At 39.7% G+C, this 21124-nt stretch overlaps 2 protein-coding genes across 2 annotated transcripts; one reads left to right on the forward strand and one right to left on the reverse strand.

Annotated features, from left to right (window-relative positions):
• The first annotated feature begins 877 nt into the window (after nucleotides 1–877).
• crx (cone-rod homeobox) lies at nucleotides 878–2986 on the forward strand. The gene is made up of 3 exons (XM_076102209.1): nucleotides 878–974; nucleotides 1967–2118; nucleotides 2348–2986. Exons 1-3 carry the CDS (start codon nucleotides 878–880, stop codon nucleotides 2984–2986), a joined length of 888 nt encoding a protein of 295 aa, XP_075958324.1.
• A 4919-nt stretch (nucleotides 2987–7905) lies between these two features.
• Nucleotides 7906–11517, reverse strand: h3f3c (H3 histone, family 3C). Its single transcript, XM_076101915.1, has 4 exons — nucleotides 11365–11517; nucleotides 9923–10066; nucleotides 9354–9507; nucleotides 7906–9231 (listed from the first exon to the last, which is right to left on the reverse strand). The coding sequence occupies exons 2-4, from the start codon at nucleotides 10048–10050 to the stop codon at nucleotides 9103–9105; spliced, it is 411 nt and encodes a 136-aa protein (XP_075958030.1). The 5' UTR covers nucleotides 10051–10066; nucleotides 11365–11517; the 3' UTR covers nucleotides 7906–9102.
• Between the last annotated feature and the right edge of the window lie 9607 nt (nucleotides 11518–21124).

Below are 21124 nucleotides of genomic sequence, written 5' to 3' on the forward strand. Positions count from 1 at the left end.
AAAACAACATGTAAAAGACGAAAAAAATAGAGACAGCACTAGTTAATGTAAAACATACTCCATTCAAACTGAAAAACAAGTGGTGATGTATGCAGGCAATGCTCATAGTCATATACACCACATATAGTCCTACTATAGCGTTTTTAGTCATTCAAATGTTGTGTAAATCAATGGTGTGATTTCTGGCTCAGAGTCTGAGAAAAAACGAATTTAGAGAAAATGGCCTTTAGAGATATGTTTTGTAAAACGACTTACACTTTGAAGAATACAGGTGAAAAAAAAAATGCAAATAAGGCATTAATCAAATGAGAATAAACTCTGTGTTGTTTTGTCTTATTATGTAGCCTGTTGCTTTGGTTTGCCTTGTGCGTGTGTTTGTATGCGTTCGTTTGTGTCTGCGTGCACGTGTATGTGTGTGTGTGTGTGTGTGTGTGTGTGTGTGTGTGTGTGTGTGTGTGTGTGTGTGTGTGTGTGTGTGGTGGGAGGGGTTTGCTGAAGCCACTTGCTCCCTCTAATTAGCAGCGTGTGCCGGTAAAGAAACTCAGTAGAGCGACCTCACCAAGGCGCAAAGGCATCCGGGGGCCACTTCACCTGTGTTATGACTTAACTGTGAGAAATCCGACTTGCAGAGGCAGTTTCGGGTGTTCAGCGCGCCAGTGTGCTCTGCTGCTAAGCTGACATACAGTAAAAGCTGAAACTGAAAGAAGACGAAAAAAAAGGTTTAAGGTTTTTCTGGTGAACTTCGGCGCATCCCGCTTTTGTCCATAGCGGGTTGGATCTGACTTGTTGCCCCAGTGGAGCACTGAGGGTCCATCGGTTGTTGTGGTCCGTGTCCAATATACAAGTCAGCGACAGGACTTAAAATCCTGCTGCAAGGATGATGTCCTACATAAAGCAACCCCATTACACCATGAACGGGTTAAATTTGCCTGGCCCCGGAATGGATGTGCTGCACACAACCATCGCTTATCCATGTAAGTATAAACTGTTATTTTTAATTGTTTTACTTGAATGTATTTGTCTCCTCTGCTGCTCTTCTAATTTAGAGCCTTATTCAACCCAAAATGATGCGTAAAGACGCGCAGGACGCGCGTAACGAAAATAAATGAAAGGATGAACCTTTTTGTTTCATAAGCGTATTGACAAAAGGTTTGGATAATAATAGTTGAGTAGTCAAATGTACCATAAAAGTATCATTACTACAATTATTTAACAAACGAAAATTAAAATATGTAATGGAAACTTTTCGTTCCGAGAGATTGATGATTTAAAATAAATGTTAATCTTTTTAATTTATGCACGAGTCTGCTGTCGTAGACATAATGTTTTAGTACAGATACATTTGTTAATACGCAGATACAATGAGCCCATTAAAAGCCTTGAAACGCGGATGATCCGCGCGCTCTCCTGAATTCAGTGTCTGTCAGGAATCAGACATAGATTTGATTTTTTGATTTTTTTCGCTCCTCTTTTCCCCCTAAAGGGTTCTCAAACGTTCTCACGCTCCGATGAGTATAAATTGGCTAAATTCACGTGACTACATCGAATAATTCCTCTTTATGTTTTCTGAAAAAAAATGCACCTATTTGTCTGTTTGTATATGACTTTGACTGTACAAACAAGTTAAATGTAACAATGTAACTGCTTCTCTGGGGGGAAACTACTCGTGAAAGTACAGGTGACTATTGATATGAGCAGCAAATCACTTTGTCTTCCTATTTGTCACAAATATACTGTAGAAAACAAGTGAGGATTATAAACAGTATCATAATGTTCTGCGGTTTCCATTGATATTTGTATTTGTTGTCATCCTCACTGAAACCTCAAACCTACCCGAATAATCAGTTAAATGGCATGTCGACCTTTAAAAAAAATGTCATGGTTCTGAGTTGTGCTGATAATTCAGGTCAACTCTCTATATTGCTGCCAGAATAATAATCCCCCTTTCTGACTGTTGGGCGTGCAGCCACTCCCCGGAAGCAGCGCAGGGAACGCACCACCTTCACCCGGACACAGCTGGACATCCTGGAGGCGTTGTTCTCCAAGACCCGCTACCCAGACATCTTCATGAGGGAGGAGGTGGCCCTCAAGATCAACCTGCCCGAGTCACGTGTGCAGGTACTGGAGAAGTAGGCCACCGCCAAGATGGAGGCCAACTGTGTATGTGTTTCAGTTAGAGTGGGAGTAGGCATCTTAATAAACTTCCTCTAGGAGTACAACAAGATGTATATCTATATCCTGCATATGGTTTTACAATACAAAACTCTTTCTTACCTTCGGTACCCAGCTTTTTATAATTGAAGGTATTTGTTTTTCTGTTCTAACATCTTCTTCTCCGCAACTCCAGGTTTGGTTTAAAAACCGCCGTGCCAAGTGCCGTCAGCAGCAGCAGCAGAGCAGTGGCCAGTCCAAGCCCCGCCCTCCGAAAAAGAAGGCCTCTCCATTGCAGGAACCCAACGCCCCTGATCCTGTCCCTAACCCGTCTGGGTCCTACAGCCCCTCCTCTGCCCAGTCAGGCCCCGGCCTGGTCCCGAGCTCCAGCACTGGGAACAACGGCGTGTCCATCTGGAGCCCGGCCATCTCGCCCCTGCCCGACCCCCTGGCCTCTTCCTCGGCCCCCTGCATGCAGCGGCCCTCACCTTACCCCATGAGCTATGGCCAGCCGTCGGCCTACGCCCAAGGCTACGCCAGCACCACGTCCTACTTCACCGGCCTGGACTGCAGCGCCTACCTGTCCCCCATGCACTCGCAGCTGTCGGGCACGGTGGGCGCCCTCAGCCCCATCACTGTGCCCTCGATGGGGGGCTCCCTGAGCCAGTCCCCGGCCTCGCTGTCCTCGCAGGGCTACAGCACGGCCTCCTCCCTGGGCTTCACCTCTGTCGACTGCCTGGACTACAAGGACCAGCAGGCCTGGAAACTGGGCTTCACCACAATGGACTGCCTGGATCACAAGGACCAAAACTCCTGGAAGTTCCAGGTCCTCTAGAGAGATGTGTCGCTCATGTGCGTCGACAAGTTGTGTGTGTCAACAAATCCCACGTGAGATAGTGTGAGGCATGTCTGCTGGAGGACTTGTAATCTTTGATTTTATCTCTCTTGTCTGTAAGATTTTTGTTTTATTTTCTAAAGGTGACCTCTGTAGGAATGCATTTTATCTGAATGACTTCGGAGATGAAGGGACCAGTGACTGTCATCAATGCTGCCTGACTGCAAATCATCCGATGAGTCTTCATTCATAAATAAGGGAACAAAAGCCTTTAAAGAGTTAGTCGGAAAGTACCAGAATCGTACGTATGGAAACACGCTGAGTCATCTCGTCATTCAACATGTTCAACTCAGACACATACAATTACACATTTTCTTTTAAACTTGCATTGTCATAGAGTGAAAGGGGAGCTGCTGTGACGGGACGTAGCTCTGAAGTCTTAATAGGTCACCTTCTCCTTCAGGGTTTAATCGTTTTAAGTTATTCATTATTATTTTATGCTACATTTAAATCTGTCATTTGTTTGCATTTAGAACTTAGCATTTGTGTTGCGTGTTGCAGTGTTAGCCTTCAGTGTTATCATCCTAATCTGTTTGATGGGGAAAAAAAGCTTTGTGACATATTAAAGTGATCTATTCTTTACACTTTGTGCACTGACAATCATTTAGATTCTTTGAAATGAATTTCACATCGTAGACTGGGGCCGTGTTGTGGTCGGGTCTGGACCCGTCATGGTCGTCATATGGCCTCCATTGGCTCTCACTGGTCCATCTTGGTTATTTTAGTTTATCTGTTTCTGGGAGTGTCCCAATCCTCTTAGCCTCCCTTCTGCAATGGCCTAAGTGAATTAGTTAGGATTATTGCCCTATCCCCCTCTGTCTCTCTCTGTCTCTCACCCATCTCACCCGCCTCGGCCTTCTCTTCCTCCCTTCCTTTCCTGGCTCTCTCCTCCCCTCCACCTTTCCTTATTCTCTCACCAACTTCTCTCTGTTTTTGTTTGTTGTTTTCTACCTCTGCCTGCCTCTCGCAGGTTGTCTTGCCTTTTGCTTCGGTCCATGTGTATCCCACTCATCCTTATCTCAAACAATTTAAATCAGTGACAACAATAATAAAGCATTTTTCCCTACAGTTGTTTTCATCTATCGCTCCGGCGCTGAGGTATGTCTCTATCAGATCAGTGGTTCCCCTTCTTTCATCTCCTCCTGGACCCGGACCCCTCCACCCCTCCACCCCTCCACCAATCTCCCCAACTTCTCCGACAATTTGGTAATCCACACATGACCTGATTACTACCACGCAAACTCATGACATCAAATATGTGAAATGTTTTACGGAGGTGTGTGTAGTGCGGTAAGAGAAGATTGATTCTGTTACTTAACAAAACGATGTCCTTCCAAAACTCTCTCCATAATATAATTTGCCTTCTTTTTAAAGCTAAATCGTTACAACACTCACCATAAGATTACCAACACATCAAACCTAAGGTTTTAAAGTATTGTTTTAAATCAATATAAATGGCTTGAAAAAGTATCACTCCTGAGAGATTTCTGGTGTAATATTGATAGAAATGATAAAATCTCATTTTATTTTGGTTGCTATATAAATCATATCTGATCCTCTGGTCATCAGCCATGTAAAATGTCACATCATTTAGATCATAAATTCAGATCTACTGCACTGAGAGACATTTCAAAGCATTTTTCTGCACTCAACGCTGGCCTAATCCCACTCTGTGCTGGTTTAATCCCTCTGCCCTCCCTCTCCATGGTGTGATTGGTTAATCCCTACGTATGACCACTCTGATTGGTTAACCTCCCGTATAGAGGGTGCAGTGCACTTGTAATCTTCCCCTCAGCACTGAGAGTTTCAGACGGACATTTGCGCTGTAATCCCGGGGAGGAGCAGATGTGATGGGGGATGGGGGGCACCGAGCAGACCTTGAGGAAGGTTAATGCCCGGAAAACAAAAACACAGCCCGCTCGGGCCATGTTTCCTGCCACCAGTGGTTGAAGAAGTACTCCGATCTTTTACTTAAGTAAAAGTAGCAATACCCCAGTGTAAAGGGGCTCTGTTACAATTAACAGTCCTGCATTCAAACTCTTACAAAAGCTGAGAATTATTATCATCAAAACATACCTAAAGTACCAAAAGTAAAAACTCATTAGGCAGAATAATATGTATTACATCACTGAAATATGGTTAGTGATACATTAATGAGTATCTATCCACTAACATTGCTGTAACGGTAATGTAAAAAAGGAAGGTTCATTTCAGAATCAGAAACAGCTTTAATAGAGAGGGAAGAACATGTTCAAGGGATTTGACAACATATAAAACAATACGTTAAAAAATATATATGTATATAAATACATATATAATGTAACAGGTTGCTTTATATACATGAGGTCAGTGGATATAACAGTATGTACGGTTTAATATATACAGCGATGTTTACGTTCATATTGATAGTGATGATATTCACATGTTTAAAAACCAGTCAGTATTCAAACAAACAAAACGAAATATAGAATGTATTGGTGACGTGGATGTTTGTTGTTGGGGGGTTATTGACACTATATGACTGTTGTCAACTGTTCATCAGAGTGTAGGCCTGCAGGAAGAAGCTGCTCTTGTGTCTGGTTGTTGTGGCCTACAGTGTTCTGTAGCGCCTCCCAGAGGGGAGAACAGGTTGTGTCCAGTGTGTGGAGGATCTGTAGTGACGTTTCCTGGCTGGAGGTGTATACATCCTGGATGGAGGGCAGGCTGTCACCAAGGATTTCCCCTCTGCAGCCCTGACAGTCCGTTGTAGTCTGTTCCTGTGCTGTCTGGTGGTCGATTCAAACCACACAGTGATGGATGTGTAGAGAACAGACTGGATTATTGCAATGTAGTCCACTGCCATCTCCACAGTTTTCAGAGCGTTCAGCTCCAGGTTGTTCTGACTGCACCAGAGGGCCAGCTGTTTAACCTCATGTCGGTATGCAGACATGTCGCCGTCCCGGATGAGGCCACATGGTCTCCTGAGGTGCAGTCGTTGGTGTAATTTGAATTACTTTATGGACTAACAGGTAGCTTAATCAATATGAATACATCCTTATTAGTACAATATTGGCTTCCAAATTTAGCAGAGGATAAGTATAATGTAGCATAGATTGGAAAGTAGTAAAAATAGTGCTCGAGTGAAATGTACTTTGCTACATTCCACCACTCAAATTTACAAGCACTGTTTAAAAGAATAAAATGTTGTGTTTAAGGTGTTAAAACATTGGTTGAACGTAATAGTTACAGGTCAAAGATTTGTTTCAAAGCAGTGGTAAGAATCCAGTAGAAATCCAGTAGCTTAGATCACATGTGAAGTGATGAATAACTCCACCTTTACGGGAAATGCGTCTTGCAAAATCAGTATAATGTCACATCAATTTATGAAACAAGCAGAACTGGCCCATTAAGCAGCTCTTGCTAATCTACAATACAGTCCAATTTGAAATGTAATATTTTCAGATAATGAGTATTGCTAAAATGTAAAGTATGAAGTCACTCTTCCCTGACGTCCACTCCACACCTGGGTGGGATGTTCCAGCTGATACACATGAAGATCTTTGTCCCCAAAAGGTATTTATTTAGATCATTTTAGAAACATCACAATAATATTTACACATATATGTGGCAGTGTTAGGTTACTCTTGAGGGAAGTTTGATGTTCACATTTTGTATTTTATGGTAACATGCTTTTGTTCTTCAAGCCTGCAGTATTCACACCAGACTCCATCCAAAATATGACATATTTATTGTTTCCCTATCTCAAGGCTAAGCACACCTACCGGAACTATAAAACACGACTAATTGTTCCTAATTAATAGAATCCACTCTTCAGTTGGTAATGGATATATTTAACTTAGTCCACCGTAGATACGTTTAATGAACAGATAATGTTGTGTATCACTCAGGTCTGCTACGTGCATTAAAAGCAAGCCGAATTAAAACACTTTAAACATGTTAAAACAAAGAGGAAACTTCTTCTTTTCTCACGTTTTCAGGGACTCGGCAACAGGAAGACAGCGTTATGTGACAAAGTGAATTCGATTTACATGACATTTACATGATGTGGTCTATACTCTATGTAGAGCAACATAATGCATGTCTGCGCGTGTTCTCTAGCGCCACGTAGTGGATACAGGAACTGGTGGAATATTTGCACATCATTTCCAGCGTCCCACAGTCCAAGCTTTAAAAATACGTCTAACTTGTGGGCACGCTGTCCGATGGTTGCAGATATGTATGGCGTCCCGCCAGGACCCCCGAGACGCAGGAAGGTGCGAGGGCCCGTACATCGCTGCTTGCAGCTTTAATACAAATTATATTTGCAGTACGAGTCAGGTTTGATTCTTTTAAAAAACAATTCACAGTTCTAGATCATTCTGATCCAAGCTGGACCCTAGAGCAAGACATATTATTGACAATAAAATGACCTTTTCAATGCATTGTCATCTGTGAGATGTGCTGTTAAATTCACTTTAGGTAAACCAAGTGTAACTTTGACTAACAGAAAACTGCCCGTTTAAGGTTTCACTTGAGGTTATTCCAGCTTCAGATATATGCTGACTAAAGGAAACTCCTGTTGAGACAGCATGTGGTGTACTTCTCTCATCAGTTCACCATGAAGCAACACACAGTGCAGTATAAAGTATCCTTGCAAATTGCCATGTTGTTGCCATTTGCAATATTATCAGGTATTTATTAAATTGAAAGATGATTGCTGGATTATATCCGACAGTTTGTTTTCAACGATGATAAAAAAAAATGATAAAAACTGAACTTACTCATATCCAACCTTTCTTTTGAATGACCAATAAGACACATATCAGTGCCTTTACAGTGAAACACTGTAAAGCAAATAAATCACACCAACTGGCAATCAGTTCGTTTTAACACCTATTTATTACCACCATATGAGAAATTTGGAAAATACAAAGATCGGCTTATTTATACGTCTGAAAATCTCGAGGAATAAGAAAAATATAAAAGAAAACAAATATGAGGTTATATTGTGTATCACAAATTTTGAGAAAGGGACAGATATGTTCAGATCAACAGAGAGCAGCAGACAAACAGAGTGTAACTTGCACTATAATGTTAATTCATACTATTGTGACAAGCCTATCTGTGGAGATAAAGATAGAGACAGAAGCATAATGTGTGATGAACAACTGAATAGAGACAGTAGACCATCGCCCCCGTGTGGCTGCCATTAGAATAGAAGTTGCCTTTGAAAATAGAGAAGCCCTTCCTGCTCTTCTCTAGCAGATCAGATCACTGCAAAACACAAAGAAAAGATAGCCATAGAGGCAATATTAATTGTTTTTTCTCTCTTAATTTGCTGATTTTGGAAGTGGTAAAGAGAAGAGATGCTCATCCGTGAGTTATATGCATAAAAAAAATAGACACCATATCCACAACGATAATCAATATTCTTAAGCAACCACCAAAAAAAAAAAACTTGTTTGTTGAGTACAAGTGGTTTAAAAGATCAGCGCTCACACATCCACACCAACAGAGCGCCATCCCCTTCCAGTGCGGCTTACAGAGGGGAAGAGGTGGTCTGAAGAGGTACAGAGAGCCGTCTGGCTGCAGAGGGAGGGGGGGTTCAGACGGGGTAGAGGCCTCAGGACTAGCTTTAATAGCACCCTGCTGTGGAAGTTGCAGCTCCCCTTAAGCAGACTAGCCCCTCGGCCACGTCCCTCTGCCTCAGCTCGGTTTTGCCACACTGACCGCACCTGCCGGCCTCCCACCACGGAAGAATCCAGGAGAGCTCAAAGGGCTTCCCACACTCAGTGACGCACGTTTGAGTTATGTGTGCACGTGTGTCTGATCTGCAAAACCTTTTACATGCACGAAAAAGGTACCCTAAAAAACATTTGGTGAAGACAAAGAAAACCTATGAGACCAGACTTCAACATATTTCTATCTCTTCAGAATCTGGACTACTCTAAAGTCTACTGAGAAGCTGGGCAGGCGGGAGGGTGACAGGGAGGGGTGAAGGTGGGTGGAATAAAGGAGTGGGGGTGGGGACAGGTTAAGAAAAAACAGGACAGAGGTGAAACATTAGGGAGGGCCGTCTAAGCGCGCTCCCCACGAATGCGGCGTGCCAGCTGGATGTCTTTGGGCATGATGGTGACACGCTTGGCATGGATGGCACACAGGTTGGTGTCCTCGAACAGACCCACCAGGTACGCCTCGCTGGCCTCCTGCAGGCAAGGGGGGGGGGGGGTGGGTGGCAACACATATTAGCAGGAGAAGTGTGCCAGTTTTACGGATTACACTGATGTAGCTTTATCAATACATTTCGTGCACACACACAAACACACACCTGCAGGGCTCCAATGGCGGCGCTCTGGAAACGCAGGTCGGTCTTGAAGTCCTGAGCGATCTCCCTCACCAGGCGCTGGAAGGGCAGCTTGCGGATCAGCAGCTCGGTGGACTTCTGGTACCGACGGATCTCTCTCAGAGCCACGGTGCCGGGCCTGAAACGCACAACAAAGCTCGAGCAGGTTAATTTAACCCGCTACAAGCTCATCAGGATTCATCTTCTGTACAAATAATGACATTTTGTCACTTTAAAATTTAAAAAAAAGAAAGCCCCATTTCAGTTTCTGATCAGTACAGTGAATGTGAATGTAACATCAAGTTTTAATGCTGCCAATGTACTGGTGTGTCACTCTGTGCAACCAAGAGGTTTTAGTAAATAAAAGTATAAAAACATAAAGCTGGATTTAAAGATTTTCCAGTTAAAAATGTAATGGTGTATAAAACATACAACTACAACATCCTTCTTCTCTCCATCTCATCTTGATAAAGATGGTCTCAGTGATGTTAAGATTTGTCAAAGAAATGGCTGTTTGTGTGTGTGTGTGTGTGTGTGTGTGTGTGTGGCGTTACCTGTAACGATGGGGCTTCTTGACGCCTCCAGTAGAGGGGGCACTCTTGCGGGCAGCCTTGGTGGCCAGCTGCTTGCGAGGAGCCTTTCCTCCAGTGGACTTACGAGCGGTCTGCTTGGTACGAGCCATTACGACGAAGTATCACCTGTAAGGAATAGCAAATATATAACAGGATGATTAGTGTTGTTCACTCTATACTTCATACTTTTTCTCTCCGACATGTTTCAGAGCCGCTATTTGGACACCCTATTGACATTAATCATGTTATCCACTGATGGTTTCTCAGCCAGCCTCTGATAACGCTGTACGAAATATTTAGCCTAAATGTGAATGCTTATGTTTGGAGCCCTAAAACTCACAAAAAGCTGTGAAAATATATGGATAAAATAATTCTCAACATTTTAGTGAAGCATGAATTTAGAGAACTTCGTGAGCTGTTTTAATATCGTCACTATTTTCACCCAAATATCTGCATAACATCTTATTTTTTAGTTTTCCTGCAGTACCAGGTAGCAAAGGATCTAGCTCAGAGTCCCGATCCCAATCCTCACTCTCACGAATTCGGGAGTAAAAAGTATAAAATAAATACCCACAACTGTACGTCATATTTTTTGACGTTGCCATGGTAACTTGATATGTTGCAGCAAAGTTCTGACACCATTTCAAGCCCTCTCTCTCTCTCTCTCTCTCTCTCTCTCTCTCTCACACTCAACCATTTAGCAGGTCGAGTCAGTCAGTCCCTGAGGGTTCCGGGTTTGAGGCTTTAGGGGGATCAGGATCAGGATTGGGACTTTGATGGTCAATCATATTTGACCTCCTGGGAAAACTTTTCACCGGTTTGTCAGCTGCACAGACACACCGTCCCGAGCCAATACAAACAGCTTTGGATAAAGACCACACCAATCACACTGCTAAACTGGTCATATTCTCACATGCACCAATCCGCCGTAGCTGTGTCGCATTTTAGGACCAATGGCGTGTCAGTCCTCTGGGTTTTAGGGCGGGACGAGCAGCCATAAGGCCGCCTCATTCCGCAAGATTATGGCCGCAGACCCAAATGAACCTACCAATACACAGGCAATGAGCGGGACGGAAACTTTGATATTTTACCTCAAAATCAAACAACGTGTGCACACAAGACTACCGACAAAACGTAGGAGACAAGTGCAGCTGTCAAATAAGCGTCACCGCGTGAGAGTCAATGGTGTATTAAAGCAGAACAGCGAAGTGTAAACCGCTCATGAAAGTGGAGCTGCTCTCTCAGTGGAAGTACTGAGCCGTGTTTCTCTCAGCCTGGCATCAGGGTAGCTGCTTTTTCGCCTCTCTACCGCGTCGAAATAACACGCCATTTCAGCACAAAAACAACTTTATCCGTCTCATTTTCTTTACAAAAAGGTGAATACTATTCTATGATTTCAAAAGTATGACAGCAATTTGACTTACCGAGGCTGAATTTAGCGATTTTTCTTCGCGAGGACACAAGTGAGTTGTGGTTGTCTGGCAGTGTCAGATATTTACTATCTCTCACACAATGGAAGCAGAGAGAGAGCAGGAGCAAAATGGCGGCCGTGTCAATCATCTGTCTCCCACAATGCAACTGCCAACATTTGTAAACATTGTAGCCGACTTCATGTCCTCAACAGTAACTTTTTGTCCCAAACGTTGTTTTTAATACAATGATACTAGAAAAGCAACAACTATTATTCTTTCACCAAAGTGTTTAGGCCAATATTGCGCAATACAAATTACAGAACAAAATGGGTCCAGAAATCGGGCACAATATATGAGCATAATTATGCCCATAGTTACTCAGACTGCGGTCAAGTCAGCAGACACTCAGATCTCCGTGGTCAACTCAGCAGACACTTAAATTGTAGTGCACCTATACGCTGAAACTTACGGTAAACGCAACCAAACGGCACAGGACGGGAGCGAGCGAAAGATTTTGCAAAGTTAGCGGAAATATTAACGTGAAAACTTCCGGTTTTCTACAGACGAACATCCGGTTTTCAAAATAAGATGCCAACAAAGTATACATATTGCATAATGAAATGAGATTGAATTAATTATATTCCAATAAGTATAAAAAATGATACCATCATCTCGTGAGTTAAAGGGAAAATACACCTAAATTGTGCGTAAAGTGTATTTATTCTTTGATTTGAGGGTTGCTGGAAATTAATAATACCTGACTGACAGTCAATTAAGATGTTTTACGAAGCAAAAACTCTGAACTGAATTTATATCTTCAAATGGCAAATTTCTGAAGTTTTTAAGGTGCTATGAAAATGTTTTTCTCAATAATTCCCCACAATGACTAATGCATATATGTTCAGGACAAAAAAAAGGCTAATATCACAATATTTGAGCTGCTACAAAAATATTTTTCTCAATAATTCCATACAATGACTGATGTATATGTAATCAAGGCATCGTTGACTCCACCCATAGAGAAAATTTGACACTTTTACTGTACCAATTAAGAGATATTTCAAAGTAAAAGTCATACATTTGAATTGAGAAAATATCTAATAAATGGATGTTTGAAGTGTAATAAAAACAGTTTTCTCAATAAGTCCAGACAATAACTGATATACATGTGTTGAGGACATCGTTGACTCCACCCACACTGAAAATTAGACATTTTTACTGTCCCAATTAAGAGATATTTCAAAGTAAAAGTCATACATTTGAATTGAGAAAATATCTAATAAATGGATGTTTGAAGTGTAATAAAAACAGTTTTCTCAATAAGTCCAGACAATAACTGATATACATGTGTTGAGGACATCGTTGACTCCACCCACACTGAAAATTAGACATTTTTACTGTCCCAATTAAGAGATATTTCAAATTAAAACTCATACATTTGAATTGAGAAAATATCTAATAAATGGATATTTGAAGTGTAATAAAAACAGTTTTCTCAATAAGTCCAGACAATGACTGATATACATGTGTTGAGGACATCGTTGACTCCACCCACACTGAATATTAGACATTTTTACTGTCCCAATTAAGAGATATTTCAAATTAAAACTCATACATTTGAACCAAGAAAAAGTATAATAAATGGATATTTGAAGTGTAATAAAAACAGTTTTCTCAATAAGTCCAGACAATGACTGACATGTATGTGTTGAGGACGTCGTTGACTCCACCCACACTGAAAATTAGACATTTTTACTGTCCCAATTAAGAGATATTTCAAATTAAAACTCATACATTTGAATTGAGAAAATATCTAATAAATGGATATTTGAAGTGTAATAAAAACAGTTTTCTCAATAAGTCCAGACAATGACTGATATACATGTGTTGAGGACATCGTTGACTCCACCCACACTGAATATTAGACATTTTTACTGTCCCAATTAAGAGATATTTCAAATTAAAACTCATACATTTGAATTGAGAAAACATCTAATAAATGGATATTTGAAGTGTAATAAAAAGTTTTTTCTCAATAAGTCCAGACAATGACTGATATGTATGTGTTGAGGACATCGTTGACTCCACCCATACTGAATATTAGACATTTTTACTGTCCCAATTAAGAGATATTTCAAATTAAAACTCATACATTTGAACCGAGAAAAAGTATAATAAACGGATATTTGAAGTGTAATAAAAAGTTTTTTCTCAATAAGTCCAGACAATGACTGATATACATGTGTTGAGGACATCGTTGACTCCACCCACACTGAATATTAGACATTTTTACTGTCCCAATTAAGAGATATTTCAAATTAAAACTCATACATTTGAACCGAGAAAAAGTATAATAAATGGATATTTGAAGTGTAATAAAAAGTTTTTTCTCAATAAGTCCAGACAATGACTGATATGTATGTGTTGAGGACATCGTTGACTCCACCCATACTGAATATTAGACATTTTTACTGTCCCAATTAACAGATATTTCAAATTAAAACTCATACATTTGAACCGAGAAAAAGTATAATAAATGGATATTTGAAGTGTAATAAAAAGTTTTTTCTCAATAAGTCCAGACAATGACTGATATGTATGTGTTGAGGACATCGTTGACTCCACCCATACTGAATATTAGACATTTTTACTGTCCCAATTAAGAGATATTTCAAATTAAAACTCATACATTTGAATTGAGAAAAAGTATAATAAATGGATATTTGAAGTGTAATAAAAACAGTTTTCTCAATAAGTCCAGACAATGACTGACATGTATGTGTTGAGGACGTCGTTGACTCCACCCACACTGAAAATTAGACATTTTTACTGTCCCAATTAAGAGATATTTCAAATTAAAACTCATACATTTGAACCGAGAAAATATACACACAAGGTGATATATTTCGAGTGTTTATTTCTTTTAATGTTGATGATTATGGCTTACAGCTAATAAAAAACCCAAATTCTGTATCTCAGAAAATTTGAATATTACATAAGACCAATTTAAAAAAGGTTTTTTAATACAGAAATGTTGGCCTACTGAAAAGTATGTCTATGTACAGTATACAGTATGCACTCAATACTTGGTCGGGGCACCTTTTGCATGAATTACTGCATCAATGCGGCGTGGCACGGAGGCGATGAGACTGTGGTCCTGCTGAGGTGTTATGGAAGCCCAGGTTGCTTTGATAGCGGCCTTCAGCTCATCTGCATTGTTGGGTCTGATGTCTCTCATCTTCCTCTTGACAATACCCCATAGATTCTCTCTGGGGTTTAGGTCATTCAAGAATTTGGTTGAGAATCACAAGGAGTGAACTGCAGCTGGAGTCAGTGCTTCAAGAGCCACCACACACAGACGTATCCAGGACATGGGCTACAACTGTCGCATTCCTTGTGTCAAGCTACTCCTGAACCAGAGACGTAAGAAGTGTCTTACCTGGGCTAAGTTACCTGGACTAAGGAGAAAAAGGACTGGACTGTTGCTCAGTGGTCCAAAGTCCTCTTTTCAGATGAAAGTCAATTTTGCATTTAATTTGGAAATCAAGGTCCAGAGTCTGGAGGCAGAGTGGAGAGGCACACAATCCAAGTGTCTTGAGGTCCAGTGTGAAGTTTCCACAGTCAGTGATGATTTGGGGAGCCATGTCATCTGCTGGTGTTGGTCCACTGTGTTTTATCAAGTCCAAAGTCAGTGCAGCCTTCTACCAGGACATTTTAGAGCACTTCATGCTTCCCTCTGCTGACAAGCTTTATGGAGATGCTGATTTCATTTTCCAGCAGGACTTGGCACCTGCCCACACTGCCAAAAGCACCAATACATGGTTTAATGACCACGGTATCACTGTGCTTGATTGGCCAGCAAACTCGCCTGACCTAAACCTCAGAGAGAATCTATGGGGTATTGTCAAGAGGAAGATGAGAGACATCAGACCCAACAATGCAGACGAGCTGAAGGTCGCTATCAAAGCAACCTGGGCTTCCATAACACCTCAGCAGTGCCAGTCTCATCGCCTCCGTGCCACGCCGCATTGATGCAGTAATTCATGCAAAAGGAGCCTCGACCAAGTATTGAGTGCATACTGTATACTGTACATGGACATACTTTTCAGTAGGCCAACATTTCTATATTAAAAATCCTTTTTTAATCGGTCTTATGTAATATCTAATTTTCTGAGATACAGAATTTGGGGTTTTTATTAGCTGTAAGCCATAGCCTAAACACTCGAAATATATCACACTTTCGATGATATTCTAATTCATTGAGATGCACCTGTATACATCAATCATTGTTTGGAATTGTTGAGGGAATACTTTTTATAACACTTCAAATATTCAGAAATTACCTGTTCCTCGGTACAAATGTATGACATTTACTTTTAAATATCTCTTAATTGGTACAGTAAAATTGTTTAATTTTCAGTATGGGTGGAGTCAAAGATGTCTTGAACAGATATGCATCAGTCATTATCTGGAATTATTAAGAAAACCCTTTTCATAGCACCTTAAATATTAAGAAATTAACTTTTTGAACATTCAAAAGAAGGACTTATATTTTGGAAAATCTCTTAATTGGGAAAGTAAAAATATTTGATTCTCAGTATTAGTATAGTTAGAGATGTCATGAACACATATGCACTAGTCATTGTCTGGAATTATAAAGAAAACTCTTTTTATAGCATCTCAAATATTCAGTTATTGGATATTTCTTGGAACAAATTAATTAATTAACTTTAAAAAAATCTCTTCATTACCACAGTAAAGATTTTTCATTTTCTGTATATGTGTGGTCAGAGATTTCCTCAACTTATATGCATTAGTCATTGTGTGGAATTATTGAGAAAATAGTTTTTATAGCACCTCAAATATTCAGAAATGTACCCGTTTCTTGGTACAAATGTATGACTTTTACTTTGAAATATCTCTTAATTGGTACAGTAAAAATGTCTAATTTTCAGTGTGGGTGGAGTCAACGACGTCCTCAACACATACATGTCAGTCATTGTCTGGACTTATTGAGAAAACTGTTTTTATTACACTTCAAATATCCATTTATTATACTTTTTCTCGGTTCAAATGTATGAGTTTTAATTTTAAATATCTCTTAATTGGGACAGTAAAAATGTCTAATATTCAGTGTGGGTGGAGTCAACGATGTCCTCAACACATGTATATCAGTCATTGTCTGGACTTATTGAGAAAACTGTTTTTATTACACTTCAAATATCCATTTATTAGATATTTTCTCAATTCAAATGTATGAGTTTTAATTTGAAATATCTCTTAATTGGGACAGTAAAAATGTCTAATTTTCAGTGTGGGTGGAGTCAACGACGTCCTCAACACATACATGTCAGTCATTGTCTGGACTTATTGAGAAAACTGTTTTTATTACACTTCAAATATCCATTTATTATACTTTTTCTCGGTTCAAATGTATGAGTTTTAATTTTAAATATCTCTTAATTGGGACAGTAAAAATGTCTAATATTCAGTGTGGGTGGAGTCAACGATGTCCTCAACACATGTATATCAGTCATTGTCTGGACTTATTGAGAAAATAGTTTTTATAGCACCTCAAATATTCAGTTATACGTTTTCTCGGTTCAAATGTATGAGTTTTAATTTGAAATATCTCTAAATTGGGACAGTAAAAATGTCTAATATTCAGTATGGGTGGAGTCAACGACGTCCTCAACACATACATGTCAGTCATTGTCTGGACTTATTGAGAAAAAACTTTTTATTACACTTCAAATATCCATTTATTATACTTTTTCTTGGTTCAAATGTATGAGTTTTAATTTGAAATATCTCCTAATTGGGACAGTAAAAATGTCTAATTTTCAGTTTGGGTGGAGTCAACGACGTCCTCAACACATGTACATCAGTCATTGTCTGGACTTTTTGAGAAAAAACTTTTTATTACACTTCAAATATCCATTTATTATACTTTTTCTCAATTCAAATGTATGAGTTTTAATTTGAAATATCTGTTAATTGGGACAGTAAAAATGTCTAATATTCAGTATGGGTGGAGTCAACGACGTCCTCAACACATACATATCAGTCATTGTCTGGACTTATTGAGAAAAAACTTTTTATTACACTTCAAATATCCATTTATTATACTTTTTCTCGGTTCAAATGTATGAGTTTTAATTTGAAATATCTCCTAATTGGGACAGTAAAAATGTCTAACTTTCAGTGTGGGTGGAGTCAACGACGTCCTCAACACATACATGTCAGTCATTGTCTGGACTTATTGAGAAAACTGTTTTTATTACACTTCAAATATCCATTTATTAGATATTTTCTCAATTCAAATGTATGAGTTTTAATTTGAAATATCTCTTAATTGGGACAGTAACAATGTCTACTTTTCAGTGTGGGTGGAGTCAACGACGTCCTCAACACATGTATATCAGTCATTGTCTGGACTTATTGAGAAAACTGTTTTTATTACACTTCAAATATCTATTTATTAGATATTTTCTCGATTCAAATGTATGAGTTTTAATTTGAAATATCTCTTAATTGGTACAGTAAAAATGTCAAATTTTCAGTGTGGGTGGAGTCAACGATGTCCAACAATGACTGACACATACATGTCAGTCATTGTCTGGAATTATTGAGAAAAATATTTTTGTAGCACCTTAAACATTTAAAAAATGTGCCATTTGAAGATACAAATTCAGTTCAGTTTTTGCTTCGTAAAATATCTTAATTGACCGTCAGTCAGGTATTATTAACTTCCAGCAACCCTCAAATCAAAGAATAAAGACACTTTACGCACAATTTAGGTGTATTTTCCCTTTAACTCAGGAGATGCAGGTAGCATGTTTTATACTGTGAATATAATTCATTTAATCTCATTTCATTATGCAATATGTATACTTTGTTGCCATCTTATTCTGAAAACCGGATATTCGTCTGTAGAAAACCGGAAGTTGTCTCACGTTAATCTTTCCGCTAACTTTGCAAAGTTCTTCGCTCGCTCCCGATCTGTGCCGTTTACCGTAAGTTTCAGCGTATATGTGCACTACAATTTAAGTGTCTGCTGAGTTGACCACGGAGATCTGAGTGTCTGCTGACTTGACCGCAGTTTACTCAGGTAGTGTGCTTTTTCGATTATTTTGAATTACTTTACTTTGTAACTATTTCTAGACTGTGGTATTGCAACTTGTATTTAAGTAATAGATTAGAGTACTTCTTCCACCACTGATTTATGTTTTTGTTTGATGTCCGATATAAATTTGATTATTTATTTGATGATCGACAACATGTTGATCAAGTTAGTAAGATTCTTACCTTATTTTGATGTAAAACAGCAACCATACATAACATATGATACATCATTATACTTATTATATTTTTATACTTTACCTTTGTAGCAACTATTTTCAGTTGATATTTGGAGGTAAATAAGCAAACAGTGGTAACAGTATCGGGATAGTGTGACAAAAAGAAGACGCATAAAATCGGTAAATACAGTAGGTGGGGTACGAATAAGACAGACTATAACAGTAATCATGAGCAGATTAACACTTGGTCACTTGAATGGTACACTATTTGTCATAGGAAAACAAACTATAATCAGTCATTGTAATCAGTCTCAAGAAAAGGAGACATCCTGATTCCATGCAGGAAGTATGAAGAGGAAAGAAAGCCCATGACTGCAGGACTTCAGTTGCCAGGATGAGAAGAGGCCAGGATTAATTATGTTATAGACCCTTTTCACAGCAGCCATTTTGACATGTTATAGTAGGGTAAACACAGGTGTTTTTTTTATGGTTTTTAATTATGGTACCATTCTGTTTTGTGGGTCAGTCGTTCCAGGGAGCCAGCATACACAATACCAGGGTCGTGGCCCACCTAAATGGAACAGGGCTGTAATCAGTGTTATTAATCACACCTGTGTTCACCCTGCAGTGTCATGTTAAATGGCTGCTGTAAAAAAGGGCCTATTGACAGTGGAGACACGGTGGAGAGAGTAAAAACGATTTTTAGGTTTTTGAAAGAAAGCAGACTATTATCAAGGCTATTACTAGAATAGGATTTCAGTGGACAATTAAATCCATTAGGAGGCAGTAATGCAATTTAAAAGGTTACCAACAGCTGGAAACCCCCAAAGAATGAGAAGAAGTGATGTAAAAGAAGAGAGGCTGGAGCAAACTACAGGAAGAGCTGGAGTATGGGGTCAGATCAGTCTCAATAATTGCAAATGCACACAGAAAGACTCACAAATGCAAACAGAACAATTCACAAATATATTCGATTTACAAATGCACACAGAAGGATTTGTGATTCGAAATATAAGGGGCAGCAAAACGCAATGGATCCCCCCTTCACATTTTGTCGACTTGGGGCTTTATTGCGCGTTTGTTTGCAATCTATTCGAGCATCACAAACATCATTCATTCATTCATGCAATCCAAAGCTTCACACACCAAAGCCATGGCGTCATTATCGTCACTCTGCCTGTTTTACATTTATTGTCCACTTGATGGCACAGTAGAGCAAATGAAGCTTCGGCCCACGAGTGAACCAAGTGGATGGAAAGCTTCAATGCTTCATCTCGCCGTCACAATGAAATGTCCCTGCTGAAGGCCAAAAGCTGGGCCGCGTTGGTCTAACAAGTGGAGTTTTACCTCTTCAAAGGTATTGCTGCGGCGACAGTCAGAGGACAGCAATGAGTCATTTGTGAGTGTTTAGGATGGAATCCTTATTGAAATGGTTTATAGAAGAGTCCACAATCTATAAACCTTGTTTATACACAGAAAGATGTTTCCAATGTGATGTAAAAACCATGCAGTCTGGGTTAGGACCTTTTAAAGGTGCCCTGTGGAGTTTTCTAATAGACAACCATTCAGTGTTACTCACACTGTGGATCTTGCAGGTTTCCATGGATCGTGGTTATATCTGGACCCTGCTCCTTCCTCCCGCCATGGCCCTGCTGACTCCCACTGCCGTTATTTATATTACCGATACCATTAACGCACATTACTGGCTTTGCTTCTTCCTCAGAGTCTCTGTGCTTTCTCTCCTCACAGGTTTCTGTGGATCCTGGTGATACCTGGACCCTGGTCTTGCCTCCTGCCGTGGTTCTGTCATATGCATTGAATGTGTTGTAACTCTGTAAATGTTGTTCATTCTGTACACATGACATCTATCACACTTCTGTCCATCCTGATAAGAGGATCCTCCTCTGTTGCTCTCCCACAGGTCTCTCCCTCTTTTCTCCCGTTAAAAGGTTTTCTGGGGGAGTTTTTCCTGTTCTGATGTGAGGGTTCTGGGACAGAGGATGTCATATGTGTACAGATTGTAAAGCCCACTGAGGCAAATTTGTGATTTTGGGTTATACAAAATAAATTTAATCTTTAGGTCTGACAAATGTGTTGAATGCATTTCCTTCCTCATAAAATATTTATAAAGCTTATTAAAATATATATATATATATATTTTTTAATCCTGCAGTTTTCCTTCCCTGGCGCAATTCCGGCACATGCTGCTACAGGTAATACACTACAGGGAACATGTTGAGCTCTCTACTGCAACTAGTCAATAATGATTTAGAACAAAAAGCTGATTTGTAATCTCGACACACAACCATTATTTTATACCATCGATGTATAGTTAATGACAACTAACAAATGCTGTCCTGAAGGAACTGTCAGACTGAACCGAGCAGCAACATCACGCACATATTATAAGACATGGGTTACAGCTATTCCTTAACAGTTTTATTATTTCATATCTAATTGGAGATGCCTGT

This window comes from Anarhichas minor, unplaced genomic scaffold, assembly GCF_050575085.1.
Source record: "Anarhichas minor isolate MPS153535 unplaced genomic scaffold, ASM5057508v1 ptg000027l, whole genome shotgun sequence".
Lineage (NCBI taxonomy): Eukaryota > Metazoa > Chordata > Actinopteri > Perciformes > Anarhichadidae > Anarhichas > Anarhichas minor.

What these genes read in the sequence shown, in the direction of transcription:
- crx (XM_076102209.1), top strand. Translation starts at nt 878, where the DNA reads ATGATGTCCTACATAAAGCAACCCCATTACACCATGAACGGGTTAAAT. An exon ending in CACAACCATCGCTTATCCAT is followed by an intron (nt 975 to 1,966) that starts GTAAGTATAAAC and finishes TTGGGCGTGCAG; the next exon opens with CCACTCCCCGGAAGCAGCGC. An exon ending in TGCCCGAGTCACGTGTGCAG is followed by an intron (nt 2,119 to 2,347) that starts GTACTGGAGAAG and finishes CCGCAACTCCAG; the next exon opens with GTTTGGTTTAAAAACCGCCG.
- h3f3c (XM_076101915.1), bottom strand. Translation starts at nt 10,050, where the DNA reads ATGGCTCGTACCAAGCAGACCGCTCGTAAGTCCACTGGAGGAAAGGCT. An exon ending in AAGAAGCCCCATCGTTACAG is followed by an intron (nt 9,508 to 9,922) that starts GTAACGCCACAC and finishes TGTGCGTTTCAG; the next exon opens with GCCCGGCACCGTGGCTCTGA. An exon ending in CCGCCATTGGAGCCCTGCAG is followed by an intron (nt 9,232 to 9,353) that starts GTGTGTGTTTGT and finishes CCTTGCCTGCAG; the next exon opens with GAGGCCAGCGAGGCGTACCT.